Source organism: Eleutherodactylus coqui, chromosome 12, assembly GCF_035609145.1.
Source record: "Eleutherodactylus coqui strain aEleCoq1 chromosome 12, aEleCoq1.hap1, whole genome shotgun sequence".
In the NCBI taxonomy this organism is placed as follows: Eukaryota; Metazoa; Chordata; class Amphibia; order Anura; family Eleutherodactylidae; genus Eleutherodactylus; species Eleutherodactylus coqui.
In genome coordinates, this window is record NC_089848.1 from 29,962,979 (window position 1) to 29,985,622 (window position 22,644).

Below are 22,644 nucleotides of genomic sequence, written 5' to 3' on the forward strand. Positions count from 1 at the left end.
ACCATATGCTGATACATTGGATCAGTTGGGCATCTAATGCCAGTGTGTTGTTGGATCAACAGACCTTCCAGGTTATTGAATAATTGATTTTAACATCCAATAGGAATGAAGAACTTTGTGTTACCCCAATAGCCTGAAAACTACCCCTTGCACCCAGTTTTTGAATGTACATAGTTCTTAGATGCTCATGTTTGGATGCCACATATGTTGCTGAAGTAGGAAGATGCTCTTGTAATAAAACGGGGAATGTTGCGCCACTTGGATACATTGTCCATCTATGCTTCACTATACATTGGAGACTTAGTAAATGAATCTATAATTCTATTTGGTTAGCTATCAAACAACGTGCACCTCAGTCCTCTTAGGTCTGATGTCCACTAACGTATCGGTAAAACTGCGGGTCTCCAATATTTGTAAACACTGTCTCTGCCTTCGGACGACTGTCAGAGACCGTTTATGGCTGCGAGTGCATGGCGCATGTACGCGTATTACAGGCATGCGGTCATGCGCAGCGTGATACCTTTTTTTTCAATTCCCCGCTCTGTTTGATACGCGGTCTATACCAATGTATGGGGCTAAGGCTGCGTGGTACGAAGAGAAATAGAGTATGCTGCGAGTTTATTTCTCGTGCGTATCTACAGGCAGTGTCTACAGGCACATGTGATTGGATCAAGGAAAGTCCATTGACTTTCAATGACTCCATTCACAGCATATCACGCAGCTGTGCAACACATGTGGTGAAAACTCGCCCGTGGCCATGAACCCTTACACATTCCATATCTGAATAAAATTGTATGACCGTTTTATACACAAACCGCATGAAAACTCAACATCCTTAGTACATATTTTGATCACAACCCATATGATGGGTCCATCTGCCACGTCCAGGTTTTTTCTTCTACATGATAATGGAAGCAAATGCATACACAATGAAAAGGGTTCAGTTTAATTTCAGGCCTGTATTTATGCCATAGCTCACCAAAGAAAATGTAAATCTAAAAAATACACAAAAAATTCTTTCCCCCAAATTGTCCATTACTTCAAATTGAGATTTTGCACTAAATACAGATGCATCAAAGACCCGACAACAGAGACGTCAATTATTTTCTTCAGCTAATCTACATTAGGAAAACTATGTAACTAGAGATGAGCGAACTCGTTTAGGGCGATTTCGCAATCGAGCAGCGCTTTTTTTGAGTAACTGACTACTCGGGCGAAAAGATTCAGGGGGCGCCGGGGGTGAGCGGGGGGTTGCAGAGGGGAGTGGGGGGGGGGGGGGGAGAGAGAGAGCTCCCCCCTGTTCCCCACTGCTACCCCCCGCTCCACCACACCGCCCCCCGAATCTTTTCGTCCGAGTAGTCAGTTACTCGAAAAAAGCGGTCCTCGATTGCGAAATCGCCCTAAACGAGTACGTTCGCTCATCTCTATATATAACTATATTTACTCCTAGACTACAAGTTATGTCAGACTCCTAGACGTAGTCTAAGTAAGAGTAGCTAGTTGCTGGGTTCTCCCAGTTAAATGCTTTAGCTGTGCCTCTGCCTCTGCCCCTCCTATTTTTGGGGGTAGTGGGAGTGATTCTGGCTTTCACTGAAAACATCAGAGCCTCTGGGCACCGTTTGGAGGGCATTTTTTCACTTAAATGCATGTATTTTTGGCCTGACATTTTTTGTAATAGGGTTTAATTAAAACTGTTCCACCATTTGTCTTCTGCAGCTTCTACATATCACTTTATATAGAAGTTGCAGTGTGTGTCTCAGTAGGAGATCCGACAGTGAAGCAGGACTGACCGCTTAGTTTCCAGATATTCTCTCCTCTTCCGCACTTTTTATCAGCTAATTTATGACCATAACTAAGTTTATCTTTGCTGCGGTTATAAATGACCGGATAAAAAGTGCAGAACAGGAGAGATGAGGGCTGACCGCTAATGGCCCATTTACACGTAATGATGACCGCTCAGACTCTATTCAAACGCATGACTTTGAGTGATAATTGTTACAAATAACTGCAAACAAATGTGCTCACTATTTGTCGTTATTGCTAACTTTCAGTCCGCGATAAAGCTAACCCTAGATCTCGTTACATGTCAATGTTCCTCTCTCACATAGAAGGTGAAGAGCTGAGCGAGAACCCAGGGATGAGTCTTTCAGTGTAAACGCTCTGCACGACCTTAGCGGTGACGTCAGCGCTCATGCAGTCGTTCACCCAACTGTTGTCCCGTGTATTAGGGCTATAAGCCATCAATCCAGCCTAACTCACTGATGACTAATTGGCGCTAAGACTGCAGCGTCTATATACAGTGATCTGTAGAAGCTGCAGGAGGCAAGTGATGCAGAATTATTTTAATTAAGTCCTACTACAAAAATAGTTGTCAGCCCAGAATACAGCCATTTAAGTGAAAAGCACTTTGCCCCCCATAGGTGCCCGGAGTCTTTAGGCAGTTTATGTAGACTTACTTTGTTCCTTTTTTGTCTGAAGTTTGTAAATTTGCTCTCCACCAAAAGGAAGAAAACTCTCATACCAAGCAGTAAACTGCATTGTATTGACTGAGGGCAAAACCCCCGAATCCAGATTAATGTCAGCTCACTCCACTTTACCTAGTGATTAAAAACAAATACTAAAATCTGACACCTAAAATGGTTGATTTCTTCCTTTTTAAGAGATTTATGACCTTTTAAGGTGATCAGGAAATTAACTGTTCCACTAAGAATTACCCAATATTGTTGCTTTTAAGGTTTTTCACTCTGAAACGTCCATAAAATGGGATTTTAGATTTAAAGGGGTTGTCCCGCGCTGAAACGTTTTTTTTTTTTTTTTTCAATAGCCTCCCCGTTCGGCGCGAGACAAACCCGATGCATGTGTTGAAAAAAAAAACGGATAGTACTTACCCGAATCCCCGCGCTCCGGTGACTTCTTACTTACCTTGCGAAGATGGCCGCCGGGATCTTCACCCTCGGTGGACCGCAGGTCTTCTGTGCGGTCCATTGCCGATTCCAGCCTCCTGATTGGCTGGAATCAGCACACGTGACGGGGCGGAGCTACGAGGAGCAGCTCTCCAGCACGAGCAGCCCCATTCAACACGGAGAAGACCGGACTGCGCAAGCGCGTCTAATCGGGCGATTAGACGCTGAAAATTAGACGGCACCATGGAGACGAGGACGCTAGCAATGGAACAGGTAAGTGAATAACTTCTGTATGGCTCATAATTAATGCACGATGTATATTACAAAGTGCATTAATATGGCCATACAGAAGTGTATACCCCACTTTGTTTCGCGGGACAACCCCTTTAATAAACAAAAAACCTGACCACTTGATCACATCCTACGTCTCCAGAATCTGGTAGCATGAGATGGAGAGAATTACTGCAGAATGAATCTCTGCGAAGTGTCTGGGTTTGGAGTGTAACGGGGGTATGAGGTGACTCTTTGGATTGACTCAATGGAGATGTTTTGTAATCTGTGGAAATGCGAAAGGTGTTTATTTTCCACAAAATGCCAGAAAGTTAAAACCCGTCTTTATAAGGGGGCTGATTGCGCCGATAGCTGCTTAGCAGAGATCTTACCCCCCTCTCCTATTTCCTGCGCCGCTCTGAGTTGTTCTGTGTTCTCGCTCTAATCATCCGTCTCACGTTGCCACCTTGACTGTCATTCTGTTTACCTCGAATTGTGCCTGCAGGTTCTCAGGAAATAAAATACCGTTCACTTTACCATTTCCTGTTTGTAGGCTGTCATGGGGACAAGCGTGCCAACATGTCCTGCCAAATCTCTGCCCCTGATAGATGTATAAGTACTGTGTAAACACACCTTGTCATTTACAGAATGAGGAAAGGTAATGCCATAGACAAGGGTTGTGTTCTGCATGCGCTTGTGTGCCTTAATGTCATGGGCTTTCTTCCAAGAGTGCACTTCAGACTCTGAGTATGTTACTTGACATTGGGAGATAAGGGAACGTTTTTAACCTGTGTGTGCCGACTCAGTTAATTATCCAAAATGGAACATTGGGATCAAGGACAATGTGTGTGTTATTTAGTGAGTTGTAGAAAATAGTCGTAGCATTGGCTCTATTGGAAAACTATGGCCATAATGTCAGTTTTGTACAGTATTCTATTTAGGGTTGACTACTTTTAGATGATTTATGGTAATGGTCGGGAAGGGTATTGTTTCTCCTTAAGCAGACACCTAGAAGGTGAGGAAGGAGACTTATAAGGCCATTCATGCTCCTCTGGAAAATATGCAAATAGGGAAGATAGAACAATACCTCTGCAGCGCCACCTATTAGAAGGCAGCATACCTGCAGGTCAATGTTAGACTTGTTATACAAGCCTTGTAACAATTACTGAGAATTCAAAACCAAGTCAGAATACAGGTGGTGTTTTGGGGTTTTTGCTCCCCATCACTACTGAAGGAAGCGTAGCATTTCTCCTTAAGGAGACACCTAGAAGGTATGGCAATAGACATGCTTCTGATATGTAGAGGTTCATTAGGGGATCCTATAAACTCCAAGTTAATAGCAGATTTCCACAGGTGTATAGAAACCTACACTGAAGCCTGCCAGTGCTGGTGGACATGTAGTGTATAGCTCAGCACCTCCAGAATCTGTATGCAAGAAATTAAAATTTAGGGGGGGCGGGACTTGTTATTTGTATACCTTAACCATGCAGGGATTGAATGCGCAACCTTCAGGTCGTGAGTGAGAGCTTAGGACAGCAGAATGCAGTCCTAACACTGCGCCACACGAGGCCCCAATCAGAAATTAACTTCCAACATGTCATAGATTGCGATCAGAAGATTACATTAATGGAGTTCCCTATGGAGCCACAAAACACCTTTGCAACCACTCACATTTGCATTACTGAAAATGTCTGACCCAGCGTCACTGGTGTGAGTGGGCTAGAATTCTAGTAACAGTAGAGCTGAAAAAACGTAATCAGAAAGTCCAAACTCGCAGACTCGAGCATTGAGATCTCCGCACACCTTGTGCCAACGCCTTTTTTTTTTTTTTTAAACCTCACCAAAATCATTAGAGACAAGCAGCCATATGATATCCCGAAGGCTTAAACTGGTGGGAACTGTGGCTTCCATAGATTTCATATACATAGAAAGCATATCTGTATATCTTCATGACTCCTTGTGAAAGCAGTTAATTCTTATATTAGAAGACTGGCTTTTTTCATTTCATGTCGGATGTCCATCATGTCTCAAACATTGTATTGAGGTAACTTCTGTATCACGCACAGCGATGTATGGAAACTAATCACGGTTATGGCTTTCGAATGTTAAAGGGGTTGTCTGGCCGATTACGTTGTTGTTAGGAAGGCTTGGAAATAGTGTAGAAAGGTATTTGTGACCGCTGTAGCCAATCACTGGCTGGAACAGGTTGTCTTGGTCCCCCTCAACACAAACATCAGGCCGCTGCAGTCATTCACTGGCTATAGAAGATCACCGTTGCACTCAGGGATTGACTGCAGCAGTCACGTGTCTACTTCTCGGAGGCGTTGGCTGGGAAGCTTTGGAGCAGAAGCGATGGGAAATCGGTAAGGTAAGTGACTGTATGTCATTGTTTTACACCATTCTGAGCCTTTAAAAAAATTATTGGCTGGACAGTCTCTTTAACTTCTGGTACTTTTTGTCTGTGCTAATTTATGGTCAATGAATGGTCATCTTTGACTAAGTAGAATAAGGTTAAAACCGTCAAACTGCTTCTCTTATTGTTTTTTTATCATTCTTTTCTGCTTAGTTCTCCATACGGGCCAGACTCCATGTACAGAAGACTGTGCTCTCCATAAGTGTCTCGCCTTTTCTAGCTCTTACTCAGGATCAATTTATCTTTCATTCCATTGGTAAGTAATAAAGATTAGCCAGAATTCATGCTACGGGACCATGATGGCCTGTAACTAGAGATGAGCGAGCGTACTCGGATAAGCACTACTCGCTCGAGTAATTGGCTTTATCCGAGTATCGCTGTGCTCGGGTCTAAAGATTCGTGTGCCGGCACGGAGCGGGGAGCTGCAGGGGAGAGCGGGGAGGAACGGAGGTAAGATCTTTCTCTCCCTCTCTCCCGCCCGCTCTCCCCTGCTCCCCGCTGCGACTCACCTGTCAGCCGCAGCGGCACCCGAATCTTTAGACCCGAGCACAGCGATACTCGGATAAAGCAAATTACTCGAGCGAGTAGTGCTTATCCGAGTACGCTCGCTCATCTCTACCTGTAACCCTACCAGATTATTTGTTGTGTATTTGTTGTGATTGCTCAGGCTTTGCTGTTCCCTCGGCGTTGTTCTTGCTTCTGTTACCAAGCTAAACATTAACGTCCATAATTTTTTATCTTTTAATGGAAGTTGGTGCCCTGGTTTGTTCCGAAACTAAATTAATGAATTCTATATTAATAATTTAAGTTGGAAACCAGATGGCACACTCCATTAAAGGGGTTTTGTCATTAAAATCTGCACTTTACATTCCCACTCTACTGCCCTGCCTAGCATAAGCGGTGATAGACTATATACATTGCACATTAATTTTCCATGCAAAACCCACCTTGTCTCCGCTTCTCCTCTTTTTTACATCTGCCGCACCTCCACCCTTTGGCCAGTGGGGTTGATTCCCAGGCGTGGGTCCGCACACGCCGAGTGTTTGACAGACTGCTGAGGATCCTGCATTTCCAGCCAGGGAATGAACGCTACGACACTACTGATGCCCTGGCCGGAAGTGCAAGGCTGTGAATGTATGCTACCTCAGCGGCAGAATCAGTAGGGATCTAGGAACCAGGAAAACATCGGGAAGAAGATGACCTGTTAGGGGAACTGACTGGGGAGGATTAGGAACAAGAAATGTTTTACTGTGACAAAACCCCTCTGAAGCTTTGCTTGTTTTAAATGTAATATTAGTATTGGACATATGATTCTCAACGTGTCTAAAGATCTGCAAATACAATCTGTAGGAACGTGTTACAATAACGTGGTTTATTGGTAAACTACAGTCAGGACCAAAAGTTTTAAGACTAACACTAATTTGGTTTGCTGCTTCAGTTTTTATGGTGACAATTTGCATTAAGTCTGGATTGTTCTGAAGAGTCAGACGATGAACTGCAATGAACTGCAAAGTAAAAATCAACAAGTTATGTGATCATCAAAAACTTCAAGAAGAGATGTTCAATTGTGATGAAGTAGGCTTCAGAGCACCCAAGAAAGTCCAGCTAGTGCCAGGATCGCTTACTAAAGAGGACTCAGCTATGCGATTGGCTCAACACCAGTGCAGAGCTTGCTCAGGAATGGGAACAGACTGTTGTCAGTACGTCTGCACATACAGTAGAGCGAAGGCTAGTGGAGGACGGCTTGGTGTCAAGAAGAGCGGCAAAGAAGCCGCATCTCCAAGAAAAACGTCAAGGACAAACTGACATTCTGCAAGAAGTACGGGGATTGGACTGCAGAGAACTGGGGTAAAGTTTTTTTCTCTGATCAAGCCCCCTTCAGACTATTTGGTACATCTGGAAGAATGACTGTCTGGAGACAAAAAGGTGAGTGCTACCATAAGTCCTGGGTCATGCCAACAGTGAAGCATCCTGGGACCATTCATGTGTGGGGTTGCTTTTCATCCAAGGCAGTGGGCTGACTCACAATTTTGCCTATAAACCCTGCCATAAATAAAGAATGGAAATACCTCCTCCTGGAGTGACTTCTCCCAACAATACAAGAGACGTTTGGTGATGAACAATGCTTTTTCCAGCATGATTGAGCACCATGCCACAAGAGATAACGAAGTGGCTCGGTGAACAAAACATTGACATTATGGGTCGATTGCCAGGAAACTCTCCAGATCTCAATCCCATTGAGGACCTGTGGTTAATCCTCAAAAATTAGGTGGACAAACAAAAACACAGAAATTGTGATAAACTCCAAGCATGGATTAGGAAGAATGGGTTGTCATCAGTCAGGATTGTATGCAGAAGCTGATATCCAGCGTGTCAGGGCGAAGTGTAGAAGTCTTGAAAAAACAGGGTCAACACTGTAAATATTTTTTACACTACAGTAACCATAGAAACATACGCCTAAACGATCTAAAAACACTGAAGCAGCAAACTTTGTCAAAACAAAAATTTATCAGTCTCAAAATTTTTCCAAATCAGTACAGTAAGGAGCTATCGCATTAGTTTGAGTGCTTAATCGTACCTCAACTGGTAATTATTAGGACATTCTAGTCCCAGTGTTTCTGGTGGCACATCACACACACAGCTCTGCTACATGGTACATGCATTATGATCCCTACACATCACACACACAGCAGCTTGATTACCACACAAGACAAACACAGCTTGGCTCCTCCCACAGCAGTGACATCACAACAGGTCCTTCAGCCCACCAGATCTCTGTGGTGGTGGTAAGTCAGTGTGTTCTGTCAGGACTTCTGAGTTGTGTAGGAAATTATAGTACCAGTGTTTCTGGTGGTGATTTGCTACATGGTACATGCATTATGATCCTTACACATCACACACTCAGCAGCTTGATTACCACACAAGACAAACACAGCTTGGCTCCTCCCACAGCAGTGACATCACCACAGGTCCTTCAGCCCACCAGATCTCTGTGGTGGTGGTAAGTCAGTGTGTTCTGTCAGGACTTCTGAGTTGTGTAGGAAATTATAGTACCAGTGTTTCTGGTGGCGATCTGCTACATGGTACATCCATTATGATCCCTACACACCACACACATAGCAGCTTGATTCACACACACACAGCTTGGCTCCTCCCACAGCAGTGACATCACCACAGGTCCTTTAGCCCACCGAATCTCTGTGGTGAATGTAGGTCAGTGTGTTCTATCAGGATTGCTGAGTTGGGTCTTCTGAGATAATAATGGCTTAGTTGTATTCTCATTTTGTTATTTTTGTCCTCCCCTTCTAAGAGCCCTAACTGTGTTGTTCTTCTATCGGACAGACTCTGTGTTTTCTATATGTTGTAAGACCTTCGATGACCTCACCAGGGGGCAGAGCGATGATGTTACCAGGGGTGGAGCATAAGAATCACACACACATACATACAGACAAGCGGCCATTAGTAGTTTGATTAATTAGACTAAGGCTGTGTTATATAGTCTCAGCCTGTACAGTGTATAATTGTTCTTTTACTAAAGTACTAATACCAGTGTTTCTGGTGGCGCAATATAATATAGTGAAAGGGATTGGAGTTGGTCAAAATAATTCCGTGAGCTGTATATGACTTACAAACTTCAGCAGCTCACTGAGGAGACATGTTTGCTCGTTGCTTTCGCATATAAGCTGCATGTGATTTATGAACTTCGGCAGCTCGCTGTCATGTATGCTGCATTAGCTTCACCACAGCATTGATCCCTCTGTGGTGACATGTTTGCACGACCGCGATGCTTTGTTTCAACACCTGGAGAACAGTTAACAATTCGATGAAGGCTGGACTGGTGTTGGCGGCATAAGCACTTAAGATGACCTGATATCACGTTCAGGAGATGTGAAGATAGTGGTGAAGGACTATGCTTCAATGTTGTTGGTCAATATGCACCGCCAGCTATGTATGTGGACATTTGTGGGGTGTCATTTATTGGACTCTCCACACAGGTGTCCAGCTGTCTCACAACCAGCAACAAACTGCCAGGCTGAGTATTGCTGTATCCATAGCAACTGAGGCCGCAGGCGTTTGTGGGGGATGTAGCCCGCCTGAATCCTCTCATTCAGTGCATAGGGATGACTGACCTGTGATGACATGACCGTCATGTGATCAGGGACGGAGCTCATAGCCCTGGTGACTGATCACATGACGATGACATCATCACATGTAACTCACACAGTCACTCATCACTCACAGACAGGTGGTCGTTAGTATTTTGATAGTATAATGTCAAGTGATGATAGTATTCATGTACCAATGGGATTCATTTACATGTTTGTATTAGATTATTACATATGCCTCTTACATATTGCTTCTCTTGCTTTTCAGAGCCAGGAGTGTCTAAATCTGTAAGTGTTTCTGTGTTCATGAAGGGAAACTGTCCCCCAGCAGACCTTGAAGGACATGCAGTTGTGTCATACAGCACACCCACAGGTGACTCTCTTAATAGTTGTGGAATATCCAGCATTTGATTATCATTAATATACTGGTGACGTTGATAGCACGGTATTATTATGTTACTTCCTTTCTCACTTTGGGTTCTTTTAGATTGACATGAGTCAGGAGACGTGCGCAGATCAACAAGATTGGTGCTTATTAAAGTGGCCTTCGCACAAGCTGATTCAGGCTGTCGGAGGGATGAACTATCCTTCATACAGTCGTTTGTCCCTTAACCCTTTGCAATCCAATTTTCGATTCAGGGTTTCCTAGGGGGTTCTCTCTTTCTGCCATTATACAATGGCGCCATCTGCATTTTCGGCTAGGACAAGTATTTCATGGGTGGGCCGAGAACTTTTCAGTCACATCTCGTATATGGTATTGCAGCAGATGTCATGACTCACATAATAAACTGCCTCCATTGAAGTTAAGGATTGCCTTCACCCAACAGTTACCTTGTTGATTCACCAGTTTCAATAGACTGTCCTGGGGTTGCATGTTTTTTTTAACATGAAGAAGGGCTTCTACCCCAAAACATTACTCTACAGTAAATATTAAAACTTACTGTAACAAGTAGACATGTTGTTTAAGTGGATCTGAGCTGTAACAATAAGATAAATCCATTGGAAGCTTATGGTTATGTCGATGGACAAATTAAGTTCGGACTCTCTGAATGGTTCTGGTCCAGCGGATTTTCCAATGGCCTGTGAGACCTCCTGAATGAGTGTTTTCGTGCACCATATGCATAATGCCTTCACAGCTCGTACAAGGCCTCGTTGCCTATGTTCTGTCAGTTTACAAGGTCCCCCTGACTGTCGGTGCACCGCACACACTAGATGGTTGTAATTTCTGAATAACATGGCCAACAATAGACTTTGCAAGGTCTAAAAGCGCTGTGATGTCCCGTACTAATTGGTCGGTGACATCCCACCACCGAACCCCGTTGTCAGCTCTACACCTGGGGGCATCTGATGGTTCCTGCATGATGCTCTCCATTTAAACCTAATGCTCACTCCAATTTACATATCTCCTTTGCCTGACAATTCAGGATTTGTGGGCGTCCCAATACTTTGGGCAGATATGTAAATGATGAACGTTGTGGTGATTAGATGGACGGTCTTGTCACCTGAGACCCTAAAAGTGGTTCCCCCCTTGGCCTATAAGAGGCTCTTGGAGGCTCCTTGTGTGTAGTGACCTCTTCTTCCGCTTGTGTAGAGCTTGTTGGCCACTAGACGCCTCTACTACGCAGAGAAGAGATTTCACCCCATTACCAGAGTCTGAGAGGGATGTGATTATTGGGATGTGAGAAGCTGGATGGTCGTATCGATGAATTGTTCCCCACCGGCCGTTCTGACCAGACTGTTAGGAGGTGTTGGGAGGACATGGACACAAGGTGACCGGGCTCAGGACACCCCCGACAGACAAACAGTAGAGAGAAGCATCTGACAAGTGCAAGCAGCTTCAACTGTTTCATTGTCTGCCGTCCAGAGACCGGTGGTGCCATCATTACACCCCTGTGTCTGCCGGAACCATTTCCAGGCACTTGGCTTAAGGACATTTATTTTCACGGTGCCCATTATGTATACTGCCTTTGACACCGACTGTCACCTCCATTTGCAGTGGTGTGGTGAATGACTAAACTGGACTGCTACGGAGTGGGGCCAGGTTGTCGTCAGCGATAAATCCAGGTTTAGTTGGGGCACCGACAATGGCTGTATTTGTTTCTGGACACCTTGGGGTGAACGCCTCAATTCTGCCTTTGCTGTGATGCGGCACACTGCCCCCTGCTGGTGTGATGATCGGGGGGGGCCATCCCATAGGACAGCCGTTCACCCCTAGTAGTGGTATGAGGGACAATGACAGCTCAGCGATATGTTCAGGACATCCACATGCAGGACATCCTGCATGTGTTCCTCTCATGGCGACTTCCAAGAGGCAGCAGGATAATGCTCGGCCGCACACATAAGGGGGTCACAGGAAGCCCCCACAACATTGTCACACTTTAATGGCCTGTCCTGTGGCTAGACGTATCACCAATAGAACTAGAGCCTCCATGCCCCTGTATCACATCTTGTATCCAAGCTTGAGACACTACAATGGGGTACTAGAGCCTCCATGCCCCCCGTATCACATCTTGTATCCAAGCTAGAGGTGGTACATTAGGGTACTAGAGCCTCCATGCCTCTGTAGCACATCTTGTATCCAAGCTTGAGACAGTATAATGGGGTACTAGAGCCTCCATGCCCCCCGTATCACATCTTGTATCCAAGCTAGAGGCGGTACAGCAGGGTCCTAGAGTCTCCCTACAAGGGGTCAGTTCTCCACAATAAATAATCCTTTTGCTCTGATTTTGTTTAAACGTTACAATTAGGGTGAATGCACACGGACGGAAATTCTGCAGCGGGATTACCCGCAGAACTTCCGCCCATGCCCACTGCCATAGGATCGCATCAGTTTATGCAATCCTATGCAGCCCGCCGTGATTTGTCCACGTGAAAAGTCGCGCGGTAAACAAATCGTGGCGTGTCCTATTTCTAAGCGAGCCTCGCAGAGCCCCACACAGTAACGTCATCGCTGATGAGCTGGCTCTGCTCTGTGCATGTCCTGGCTAGGCGGCAGCCGGTACATAGCAGAGTGAAGGAGGAGACTCCGGAGGAGGTGACCCGCGGGTCACTGCAGGGGCATGGGTCGCATCTCGCTGCAAAAATTCTCACAGTGAGATCCAACCTCTGGCCGTCTGCTTGAGCCCTTATACAGAGAAAGTTTCATTCCATCCGACAACTTCTTCTAGGGGAGGGATTGTTGTTTTTTCTTTGACAATGATTGTATTTAAAAGTAGAGATGAGTGAACGTGCTCGTTTAGGACAATTACTCGATCGAGCATCGCTTTTTTCTAGTAACTGCCTACTCGGGCGAAAAGATTCGGGGGGTGGAGCGGGGTACAGCACGGGGGAACAGGGGGTAGCTCCCTCCCCCCACCCTCTCCCTATCACAGCCCCACCGCTCACCCCCTGTCGCCCCCCGAATCTTTTCACCCGAGTAGGCAGTTACTAGAAAAAAAGCGATGCTTGATCGAGTAATTGCTCTAAACGAGCATGCTCGCTCATCTCTAGTTAAAAAGTAAGAACAACAAAGCCTCACTGCCAACCAATTGTACTTCCTAAAGTGACCTTTTTGGTGTCGTTCTGCTGACATAAAAACAGAATAGTCGGTGTGAAGAGTGCCAGCACCATTAGGTATGGTTATTTATACAAGGTAACGTCTTACTACATCCCAGGAACACGGGGTGCTCTGGGCGTTTGTGTCCAGAAGGGTCCGTACTGCAGTGTTCGTTATGGAGCGGATCCCTCACTCACATAAACTCTTGGACTCGGGTCTGTCCTATCTGTTTCTCATTAGATTAGCAGTACCATGTGACTTAGATTACATATGTAAAATGATATTTCCGGCACATATCGGCACTCACAGCCCATATAATCCAAGTACAGGAGCGAATGCTTTGTCTACATAGATTTCATCACTCGTGTAACATGTTGTTAGGAGGATCATAAACTATGATGTAACGTCTGTCATGTGGGCTGATGGAAAATGGTTTTTATTTTTGAGTGTTTGCTTTATTCTCCTTTTAAAATCTCTATAAAAAAAAGCACCTACCAGGTACAAAAAACTTCCCACTGATCACCTGTGTACTACGAGGTCTGAGCCGAAGCAAAGCTGCTAATACACAGACGCCTTATCCTTCACAGCTGATCTGCTGTGTGACCTGAAAGACGGTAAAGCATATAAACTAAATCCTGTCCACCCCGACACCGCCGACTCCTACGGGGATCCTGGTATATAAGGGCATAGACATTACTGACACAATCAGCATTCCTACCATAGAAGCAGTCGGTCGAGGGCCAATTGTCCTCCAGTGTTTACTTACTGTTAGGGTCAATGTGATGGAAGTATGGCACCTGCGAAGGCGCACCGAGTCTACACTCTTATTCTGTATGCCCCATAGCTGGTAAATCCTATCTGCATTGGATGCCATGTGTAAGGAGATTTTAGAGCAAATACTGCAGCATTTAAGATTAAAATATTAATGGTAAGACCCTAAATAACATAGAATTATCCATATAACCACAAAGCAACCCGAAAAATACACTTCGTAACCTAATTCAATAGGGAACAGTGTAAGATGAATCGAAAGGATGAAGTTTCTATCCTGCATTTCTATAAAAATGTAAAGTAATGTGTTCACATCTATGTGGTGCCTTCTGTTTATGATGGAGACCATGGTGCATTGTGGGATATATAACTGATACCACTGCTGTTGACCTTCATTGTGTTCTGCTTTGTTTTGTAAGGTGAAATGTTTGAAAATACCTTGAAATCTGATGGAATCTGTAATTGAACCCGCAGAGCTTATACGAAGCCCTTCCATAGCAGCATTACAGGGGTCATCCCAGGGGAAGAAAACTATTTGCAAGCTGCTCAGAGTGGTGGTAAAACATGAAAAGCTGTGCCTATCTTGCCCGTTCCCTCGTTGCTCTCCTTCCACCTGTGCCCGGACCCCACCGGTCTTCTTACTGCAGCAGCCAGTCATCCGCTCACTTCAGCCGGTCATTAAAAGGGCTGTAAAAGTTTTTCTTTCTTTTTTAATCTCTGCTCGGAGCTGCGGTGCTGATGCTGCAGGGAACCAGGAGAGGTGGGTATGGGATGGTTAATTATTCTTACACATGGGTAGCAGGGACTCAAAAAAAAAATAAAAAATTGGAAAACCCCTTTAAGTGCAGCTGTCACATGTATGTCCCTGTGTAATGACCTCATCCGTGCTGCGGCAGGAGGTGAAGGTCAAGGGGGGTCTAGTAAGGAAACTATGGCTTTTTTATGTTTTGCCATCGCTCTGAGCAGTTTTGAAATGTTGTGATGACCCCTTAACATGAAAATAAGTTAGTTTAACTACTTGAATGCCAAGAGGCAAAAACAATCTTTGAGACCTGGAATGCTTACCACATCCGTGTCATTACTTTGGCTTCAGCTTGTGCTGTCGCATTCTCTCTACTGTGTTGGAAGTTAATTGAAGGGCATTATGTTGAATCTATCACCGGGCAGAATTACTTCAAAGCTTTTGTATATTTACCAAGTACTGAATTGGAGAAGCGGAGTGTCAATATTATGCAGAATACAGGTCCAGCACTAGAAAGGAAGGTCAGAGAAAGTGTTTAGAGGAGAGTGTCACCTGCCTATTTGTCCCCAAGAATCATTGAAGGGTTCAGGGAAGGAATGATCAAAGTCCACTTTTTTGCATTTTTAAGCTAAAACCTGCTATTTTGATCTACAAAATACTGTTGTAGAATGCTTTGGTGCAGCCAGATAAATGAAAGAAGGATCCTCGTCCATCCCAGAGCTGCGCCTACGCCCGTTCCCTCGTTGCTCTCCTTCCACCTGTACCCGGACCCCACCGGTCTTCCTACTGCAGTGATGATGTCACCATCATCAGAGACATGACCGCTGCAGCCAGTCATCCGCTCACTTCAGCCAGCAGAGCACGGTGTCTGAAGAATGATGCCCACAAGACCTGTTCATGATGCATTCTAATGTTCACTGTACCCACGTCAGTGGCCTGTCCGCATCCAAAAAATAAGGGAATGGAAAACTCTGTCTGCAGACTGCGAATTGCACTGCAGACATTGAACTTTATCAAACTACATGATTCCAAAGATACTGGGACATTAACCGATCTACATTCTACTCCTCTCCATTACATATGGACACATACAATGGTTTGCAGGCTCTGAAACAATTTGTGCCGAGGGAATACCAAGATTACAGCGACACGTTGCCACAATCATGTTCCAGAGGATTGAGGGACAGATAACAATATTTCTTCTTCTTATATAACTTTCAGCCATGTTTTCAGCTTTAGAAATGTTCCATGTATCTATTACAGGGTTCACTATGCCATTTCATTGTATATTTTAGGCTCGACGGGTTGTAAAAACGTTCAAATGATCAATTTTCAATAAAAAGTGAACTTTAATTATTCTTTCTGCCCTTCAATTAGCAGTTTTTGATTAACATGATTTTTTTTGTTTATGTGAGATTGTTAGGAATAAGAGTATACATGGAAAGTCTTCAGTGCCTTTATTAATAGGGAGCTCATTTGTAACCCCCCCCCACACCTATAATGGAATTGACATAACCCTTTAGTACCAGTGATCATCTCCATAAACCTATAGGCAGGTCACTTAACTGCACCAAGATTCATTTTGAGGATCATACATTGGTTGTACCCTATGAGTTGGCAGGAAGCTCGTCGTGCCAACAATCTACCCAGTAAAGTATTGGATTTTTAACTATAGGACACGCCTATCAATTAATAGTGACCATTTATTGGTAGCATCTGGTGATTTAATAGAACTCTGCGCATACATGGCATAACGTTCTGAGGCTTCACTTTACTTTAACTGTTGTAACGCACATCAAGAAGTGTGGTAATAGGGCATTTTCTTACAATACCATTAGTAAACTTCCCTTCCTGCCCTTCGGTGATCATACGGTGTGGATCAGCAAGGAGACAACCTTGCAGCTGTGAATCACTGCGCAGTATTCTCTATGACAGATTATTAAGGAAGCAGTCAGGGAGGTCAGGCATTGTTGCCCCACCCCCACCCCCGAAGGTGGCTGATAGTCTTATAGTTTATTATTTAAATTGTATTTGTTATAGTTTTCATTCTTACATCAGAACAATGAACATAAGAAAAAGTCATGTAAAAGTTACAAAAGAAATATGAATTAGATTAACAAGGTGCCAGAAGAAAGGGAAGAATGAGAGAACTAGAAGTGGCAGTTTACTCTTTATTGTTTTGTGGCTGTATCTGATATTGAGTTATTAAGAAGGTGAATTTGAGCTTCACGTATAATAAGTATAACCTGGGCTTTATGCTCCTGCGGAGCCGGAGGACGCTGGCGCAGTGTTATATGATCCCGCGTACACATCGTGGATTCAAGCTATGGATTTGCCGCTAACATTACTCTGGCTTTATTAAGCTTGCTTCCGCCTGTCAATAATTGCTGTATGTAATGGGGGTTTGTGAGGGTCTCCATGGCTGGAGGGGCTGAATGGAAGAGAAATGCACTGCAGATTGTTCTATATGTAAAAGGCTTGAAGTTGTTCGTAGCCTATTTACCTCATCTTTCTGTAGCTTATTAAATTTCCATTTAGTAGCTAATCTTTATTGGATTAACCATTTTCCAATGTTCTATGCTATTTTCCAACTAAAGTGGCCTAAAGTTTACACAGCTGTTCTTTTATTAAACATTTCTTACCTTTTTGTGATTTTTTTCCCCCTCCTTTTTGCTGCCTATGACATTAGAACTGAACCCTGAAGGTAAGAATAATGAACAATAGACCTTGGGCATTTATACAAATGTTGAGCTCTGTGTTACATATGTACAGTGCATGCATTCTCGAGCATGCTAAATCCTGATGGGCATGTCCACTGATTAGATCTACGGGAACCATTTGGAAAATACCCCATTCCCTTCTGTATCTTGTCATTTGTTGTATTATAGAACTGCTTTTAAGTCCACATGGCCAGTGGCTTATTACCCTCCTCTGCTTACCCTGGCCCGGCTCAGACTCGGGGTACACTGGTAAGCTGGACCAGCTCTGAGCCATAGTCTTGGAAAACCTGTAAATTGCCTTAAAATTGTTACACTGCAGCTTCATAATAGCAATCAACGACGTTACGGTCTGCAGATTATACTGTCCATTTTTCTGTAGTACATTGGTGGCTCATGGAAATGTTATACATACCTTATAAATACTGTACTGTATGTGTCATCATTCTGAATTTAGGTAAATTAACCTTGAAAATAGGCAATCTGTTAAGACAATTACTCATTACAGTTAATCCGATTGTATTATGTTGAATTGTGTAGTACTTTCCATGTACCATTATTGCTTCCTGATCATGGGATGTCTTACTGGAGTTGTAGTATGATGAGTTTCTTCTAGCTCTGTAAGATCTGACTGCCCGGACTCCACAATCTGGAGAATGAGGGGATGCAACCTCTTCTTATGGGACCGATATGGTCTCAGCTCTCTTTTATGACATTTCTAATTGAAAAGGCTCAAAATGGATCCATGTGAAGTTGATATCATTGAAGTTTAGCTTGTGTAATAGTATTGACTTAAATTTTCTAAGAAAAATCAAGAAGCGAGCATTAAGGAGTCGGACAGATTGTCCATTAGTGGTGAATGCACTTTGATTGAAGGGGAGAATCAGAGCCTTTTAATGGCTTTTAAAGTACAAGATCTGTTCCCTAGTTCTAGTCTCCAGCATAAGGCTGCACATGGCAGAGGCAGATTCTGCTTACGGGTCCCCGCAGTGGATTCTGGCTCTGACCGCGGCCGGCGACCCTGCGCACCTGTGCTTTTGCTGCTTTTTCTGTACTGTGGATGATCACAGCGAGCCGTCGACGGACATGCGCAGTACAATTTTTTTTTCAAATGTTTATCCTTCCTGCATTGTCGCTAGGCAATGATGTGTAATACGTGACCTGTCTGCAATGTTCATTGCGGACGGGCTGTGGATCAGACGCCTTCCATTGAAACAGTCCGCGCAGAATATGTGCGAAAATGGAGCATGCTGGGACCCCTCCCCCCCCCCCCCCCGCTTGCAAAAAATGCAATTGGTTTCCGCAAGTGTGCAGGAAAAAGTGTTTTTCCATAGCATGCTATAGACGGGTTTTGGTGCGGATATACAGTGCCGACGCCCGCCACGGATTCCGTAGTAAAAGTCTGCCCATGTGTAGGTGGCCTAACTAAATTGAATAAAGGAACCCAAAACCTGCTTATTTAAGCTAATTTACTAGTTTGCCACAACTATGGTTCCCAGAGTACCAATATTGATGAGTCCTTTGGTGTTTCTGCTAGAAACCTAAAGGGGTGTTCCAGTCTGAAGCATTAGATTTGTGGTGGTTCCATTGCTGGGACCCCCACCCATTACCAGAACTGTTGAACCTGGAACCCCTTTCACCCCAGCCGTAAGATAACGGCTGGGAGGAGTTTGCTATGGGCTTGCATTGGGGGTCGGACCACCACTGATCTTGCATTTATCACATATCTATCAAGTAACTTATTAACCCTGGAATACTATCCTATCAGATGTTCAGAATATCCAGACTGGTGCGACCAGAGCACTGTTATCTTCTTTTATAACAATAAAACTGGATGGAGATCTTATAAGTATGAACTTATGAATAATGAAGTGTAGTATTGCGGGGTGAAGGAGAGTGAAGTTGACCCTTCTGCACAAAAGGATTGCTCATCCCATTTCTCTAGTACTTGGGAGTGTCTGTCTTATTATCATTATATCCCTACTTTACCACCTCAGCTCATCAGCAAGTTTATCAGCACTGCTGGAGAGAATGGGATCTGCATGTTCTGAGCACTAGAGGGCGCTGCTGTTCTACATTTAGTCCTATCTGATGCAGGATCTTGTCTGCTGGTTAGTTGTTGCACAGTATCATGTTGCTGCCTAGTAGATTGTGCCTCTGAACATACATACACATTTCTGGTACAATACATAAGGATGCTTCTTACCGGTAACACTTTAGACATCCATCATTGAAATCCCCAATAATATTAGATGTTTATACATTTTTATTATGCATCATAGTATTACTGACTGATGAACTGGCTTAGAACATATGTATTAGGCCTCATGTCCACGGGCAAAATAAGAATTAAAATCCGCAACGGATTTTAACTCTTCTTCTGCCCGCGGATCCGCACCCCATAGGGATGCATTGACCACCCGCGGGGTAGATAAATACCCGCGGATGGTCAATAAAAGGGATTTTAAAAAAAATGGAGCATGAAAAAATCCGGACCATGCTCCATTTTCATGCGGGTCTCCCGCGGGGACGGCTCCCGCGGGCTTCTATTGAAGCCTATGGAAGCCGTCCGGATCCGCGGGAGACCTAAAATAGGAATTTAAAAGAATTACTCAACCGTAGCGGGCGGGGAAAGCCTTCTCTTCCTCACGGCCGGATCTTTCTTGCTTCGGCTCGGCGGATGTGCCCGGCGCATGCGCGCGGCACGTCGCCGACGTGCCGGCGACGTGCCGCCGGCGTGACGAATTCATCCGCCGGCCGGAAAAGAAGATCCGGCCGTGAGGAAAAGAAGGCTTTCCCCGCCCGCTTCAGATGGGTAAATGCTTTTAAATTTCTATTTTCAGCGCTCATGTCCGCGGGGCAGGAGGGACCCGCTGCAGATTCTCCATGGAGAATCTGCAGCGGATCTGATTTTCCCCGTGGACATGAGGCCTTAGGGTGGAATGTGATATCACCCACATGTGTCATAGATGTGACCACAGCTTCGTAACATTAGGACAGGGTTCAGTTTTTCTTTAAACTTATGTGTTACATTACAAATATATAAGTGTGATTGTTCTCAGCAAGAGAAACCAAGTAATCTTGTAGATATGATTCACTTAAAGGAATACTGCAACAGAAACACAAACTTTTTAACTAGACACTGATAAGAGAGTGAAAGCTTAAAAATGTTTGTGTTTCTGTTGCAGTATTCCTTTAAGTTTATACCAATCCCATCCATATCTGTTCCTTGTCGATTCCATTTAAGCCTGAAGAAGAACCCTGCGTTGGTTCGGAAGCTCGCTGTAACATCATGTATTTTTGTTAGCCATTACAAGCTCTCCTATCTACAAGATTACTTGGTTTCTCTTGCTGGGAACAATCACACTTTGTTCTACTGGCGACACCGGACCAAACCTTTGTGTTCATTAAATATATAAATTACATTTCCCCTTTCTCCTGAATTCCGTACAATGTATATATTGGCCCCGGCTGAGGTATAGGCCACCAATGTATACTTCACCAGTATATTCAGTTGTCCTTTTTATTTCATGGTTGTATTTGTTTCTTTTCGTTTTGGTTTAGAACTATCAGCTGTGGGAAATCGCTGTTCTGCAGCTCTTATAGGGCCGGTCACCCGGACGCCATCATGTACTGATGTGCGGATAGTAGAGATCTAATCATATTGGCTATTCAGAAGTTTAGTAAATTGCAGGAGGAATATCCTCTCATAACTGTAACTATTCTCTATTGTCAATTTAGGAAAACAGGGAAGAAAACTCCTGTATCTGGCTAATAAGTGGATACAGGCTTTAGCACAAAGGTTACTTTGTATTCGTTTGTAGGCAACATAATGTAGCCCATATCCTTGACCTATGTTCAGTGTTCATCTCCTCTTTTATAAATGGTCTTCCAGTGCATTTAGAGCAAAGTATGACTTTAAGATGAAACTTCTAAACAAATGTAAATTTACTGTTAGAATCTGTTTCGCACGGTAAGTGGGGACGGCCTTAGGCAACTTTTGGTTTCATACGAAAGCAAAGCTTGAGAATGGATAGTTTCCTCACCACAGGATGTAATGGAGTCCTGGAGGTAAGGAAAACCTAATACAACCTTTACAAGACGATACAGTGGCAAGAAAAAGTAAGTGAACCCTTTGGAATTCTCTGGATTTCTGCATTGATTACTATTCCCTAAGGCACGGTTATATACAAACACAACTAGTAGCACACAAACTTCTTGTGTCGGCTCCTTCTCTGGTGTCTGTCTTCTATGTAGAAAACTGCATAGGGAAGGAACCAAGACAGAACCATAGTATCTAATATGTAAGAACGAGACCTCCTTGGCTTTCATTCCATTAGGCTTCCTGTCAGTCTTAGTTGGTTAGAGAAGCACTGAGTAAAATCCGCCTTAATGACTTCTCTAATTAGCAAAAAGTGTTTCAGTTAAAGAAATGAAATGAAATTGGAATAGTGGGCTTCACCGATGCTTTGTGCTGCAGATAAAGGCACACAAAACCTAATTACAGACACATCTCTTCTGAAGACTGCTTAGTGTGAACCCTGCTTTCAGAAGACGTGTTACAGAGACCCCCGAAGCTAGAAAAGACTACAAAAGCATTGCTAAAGACCTCAGTGTACATCAGTCCATGGATAGACCGATATCTACCGGACTGTAGCCGCTGACCCTAGGCGTACATCAGTCCATGGATAGACAGATATCTACCGGACTGTAGCCGCTGACCCTAGGTGTACATCAGTCCATGGATAGACCGATATCTACCGGACTGTAGCCGCTGACCCTAGGTGTACATCAGTCCATGGATAGACCGATATCTACCGGACTGTAGCCGCTGACCCTAGGTGTACATCAGTCCATGGATAGACAGATGTCTACCGGACTGTAGCCGCTGACCCTAGGTGTACATCAGTCCACGGATAGACCGATATCTACCGGACTGTAGCCGCTGACCCTAGGCGTACATCAGTCCATGGATAGACAGATATCTACCGGACTGTAGCCGCTGACCCTAGGCGTACATCAGTCCATGGATAGACAGATATCTACCGGACTGTAGCCGCTGACCCTAGGTGTACATCAGTCCACGGATAGACCGATATCTACCGGACTGTAGCCGCTGACCCTGGGTGTACAAAAGTCCATGGATAGACAGATGTCTACCGGACTGTAGCCGCTGACCCTAGGTGT

At 44.2% G+C, this 22,644-nt stretch overlaps 1 protein-coding gene across 3 annotated transcripts in view; it reads left to right on the forward strand.

Annotated features, from left to right (window-relative positions):
- The window catches only part of BBS9 (Bardet-Biedl syndrome 9), a 374,874-nt gene that overhangs the window by 189,871 nt on the left and 162,359 nt on the right, over positions 1-22,644 (forward strand). For 2 of the 3 annotated variants that reach the window (XM_066584494.1, XM_066584495.1), the window contains exons 13-15: positions 5,740-5,842; positions 9,961-10,065; positions 17,430-17,444. In XM_066584494.1, the coding sequence (XP_066440591.1) occupies positions 5,740-5,842; positions 9,961-10,065; positions 17,430-17,444 (223 nt within the window). The remainder of the gene's footprint in view (positions 1-5,739; positions 5,843-9,960; positions 10,066-17,429; positions 17,445-22,644) is intronic. The other variant, XM_066584497.1, reaches the window with a different exon arrangement.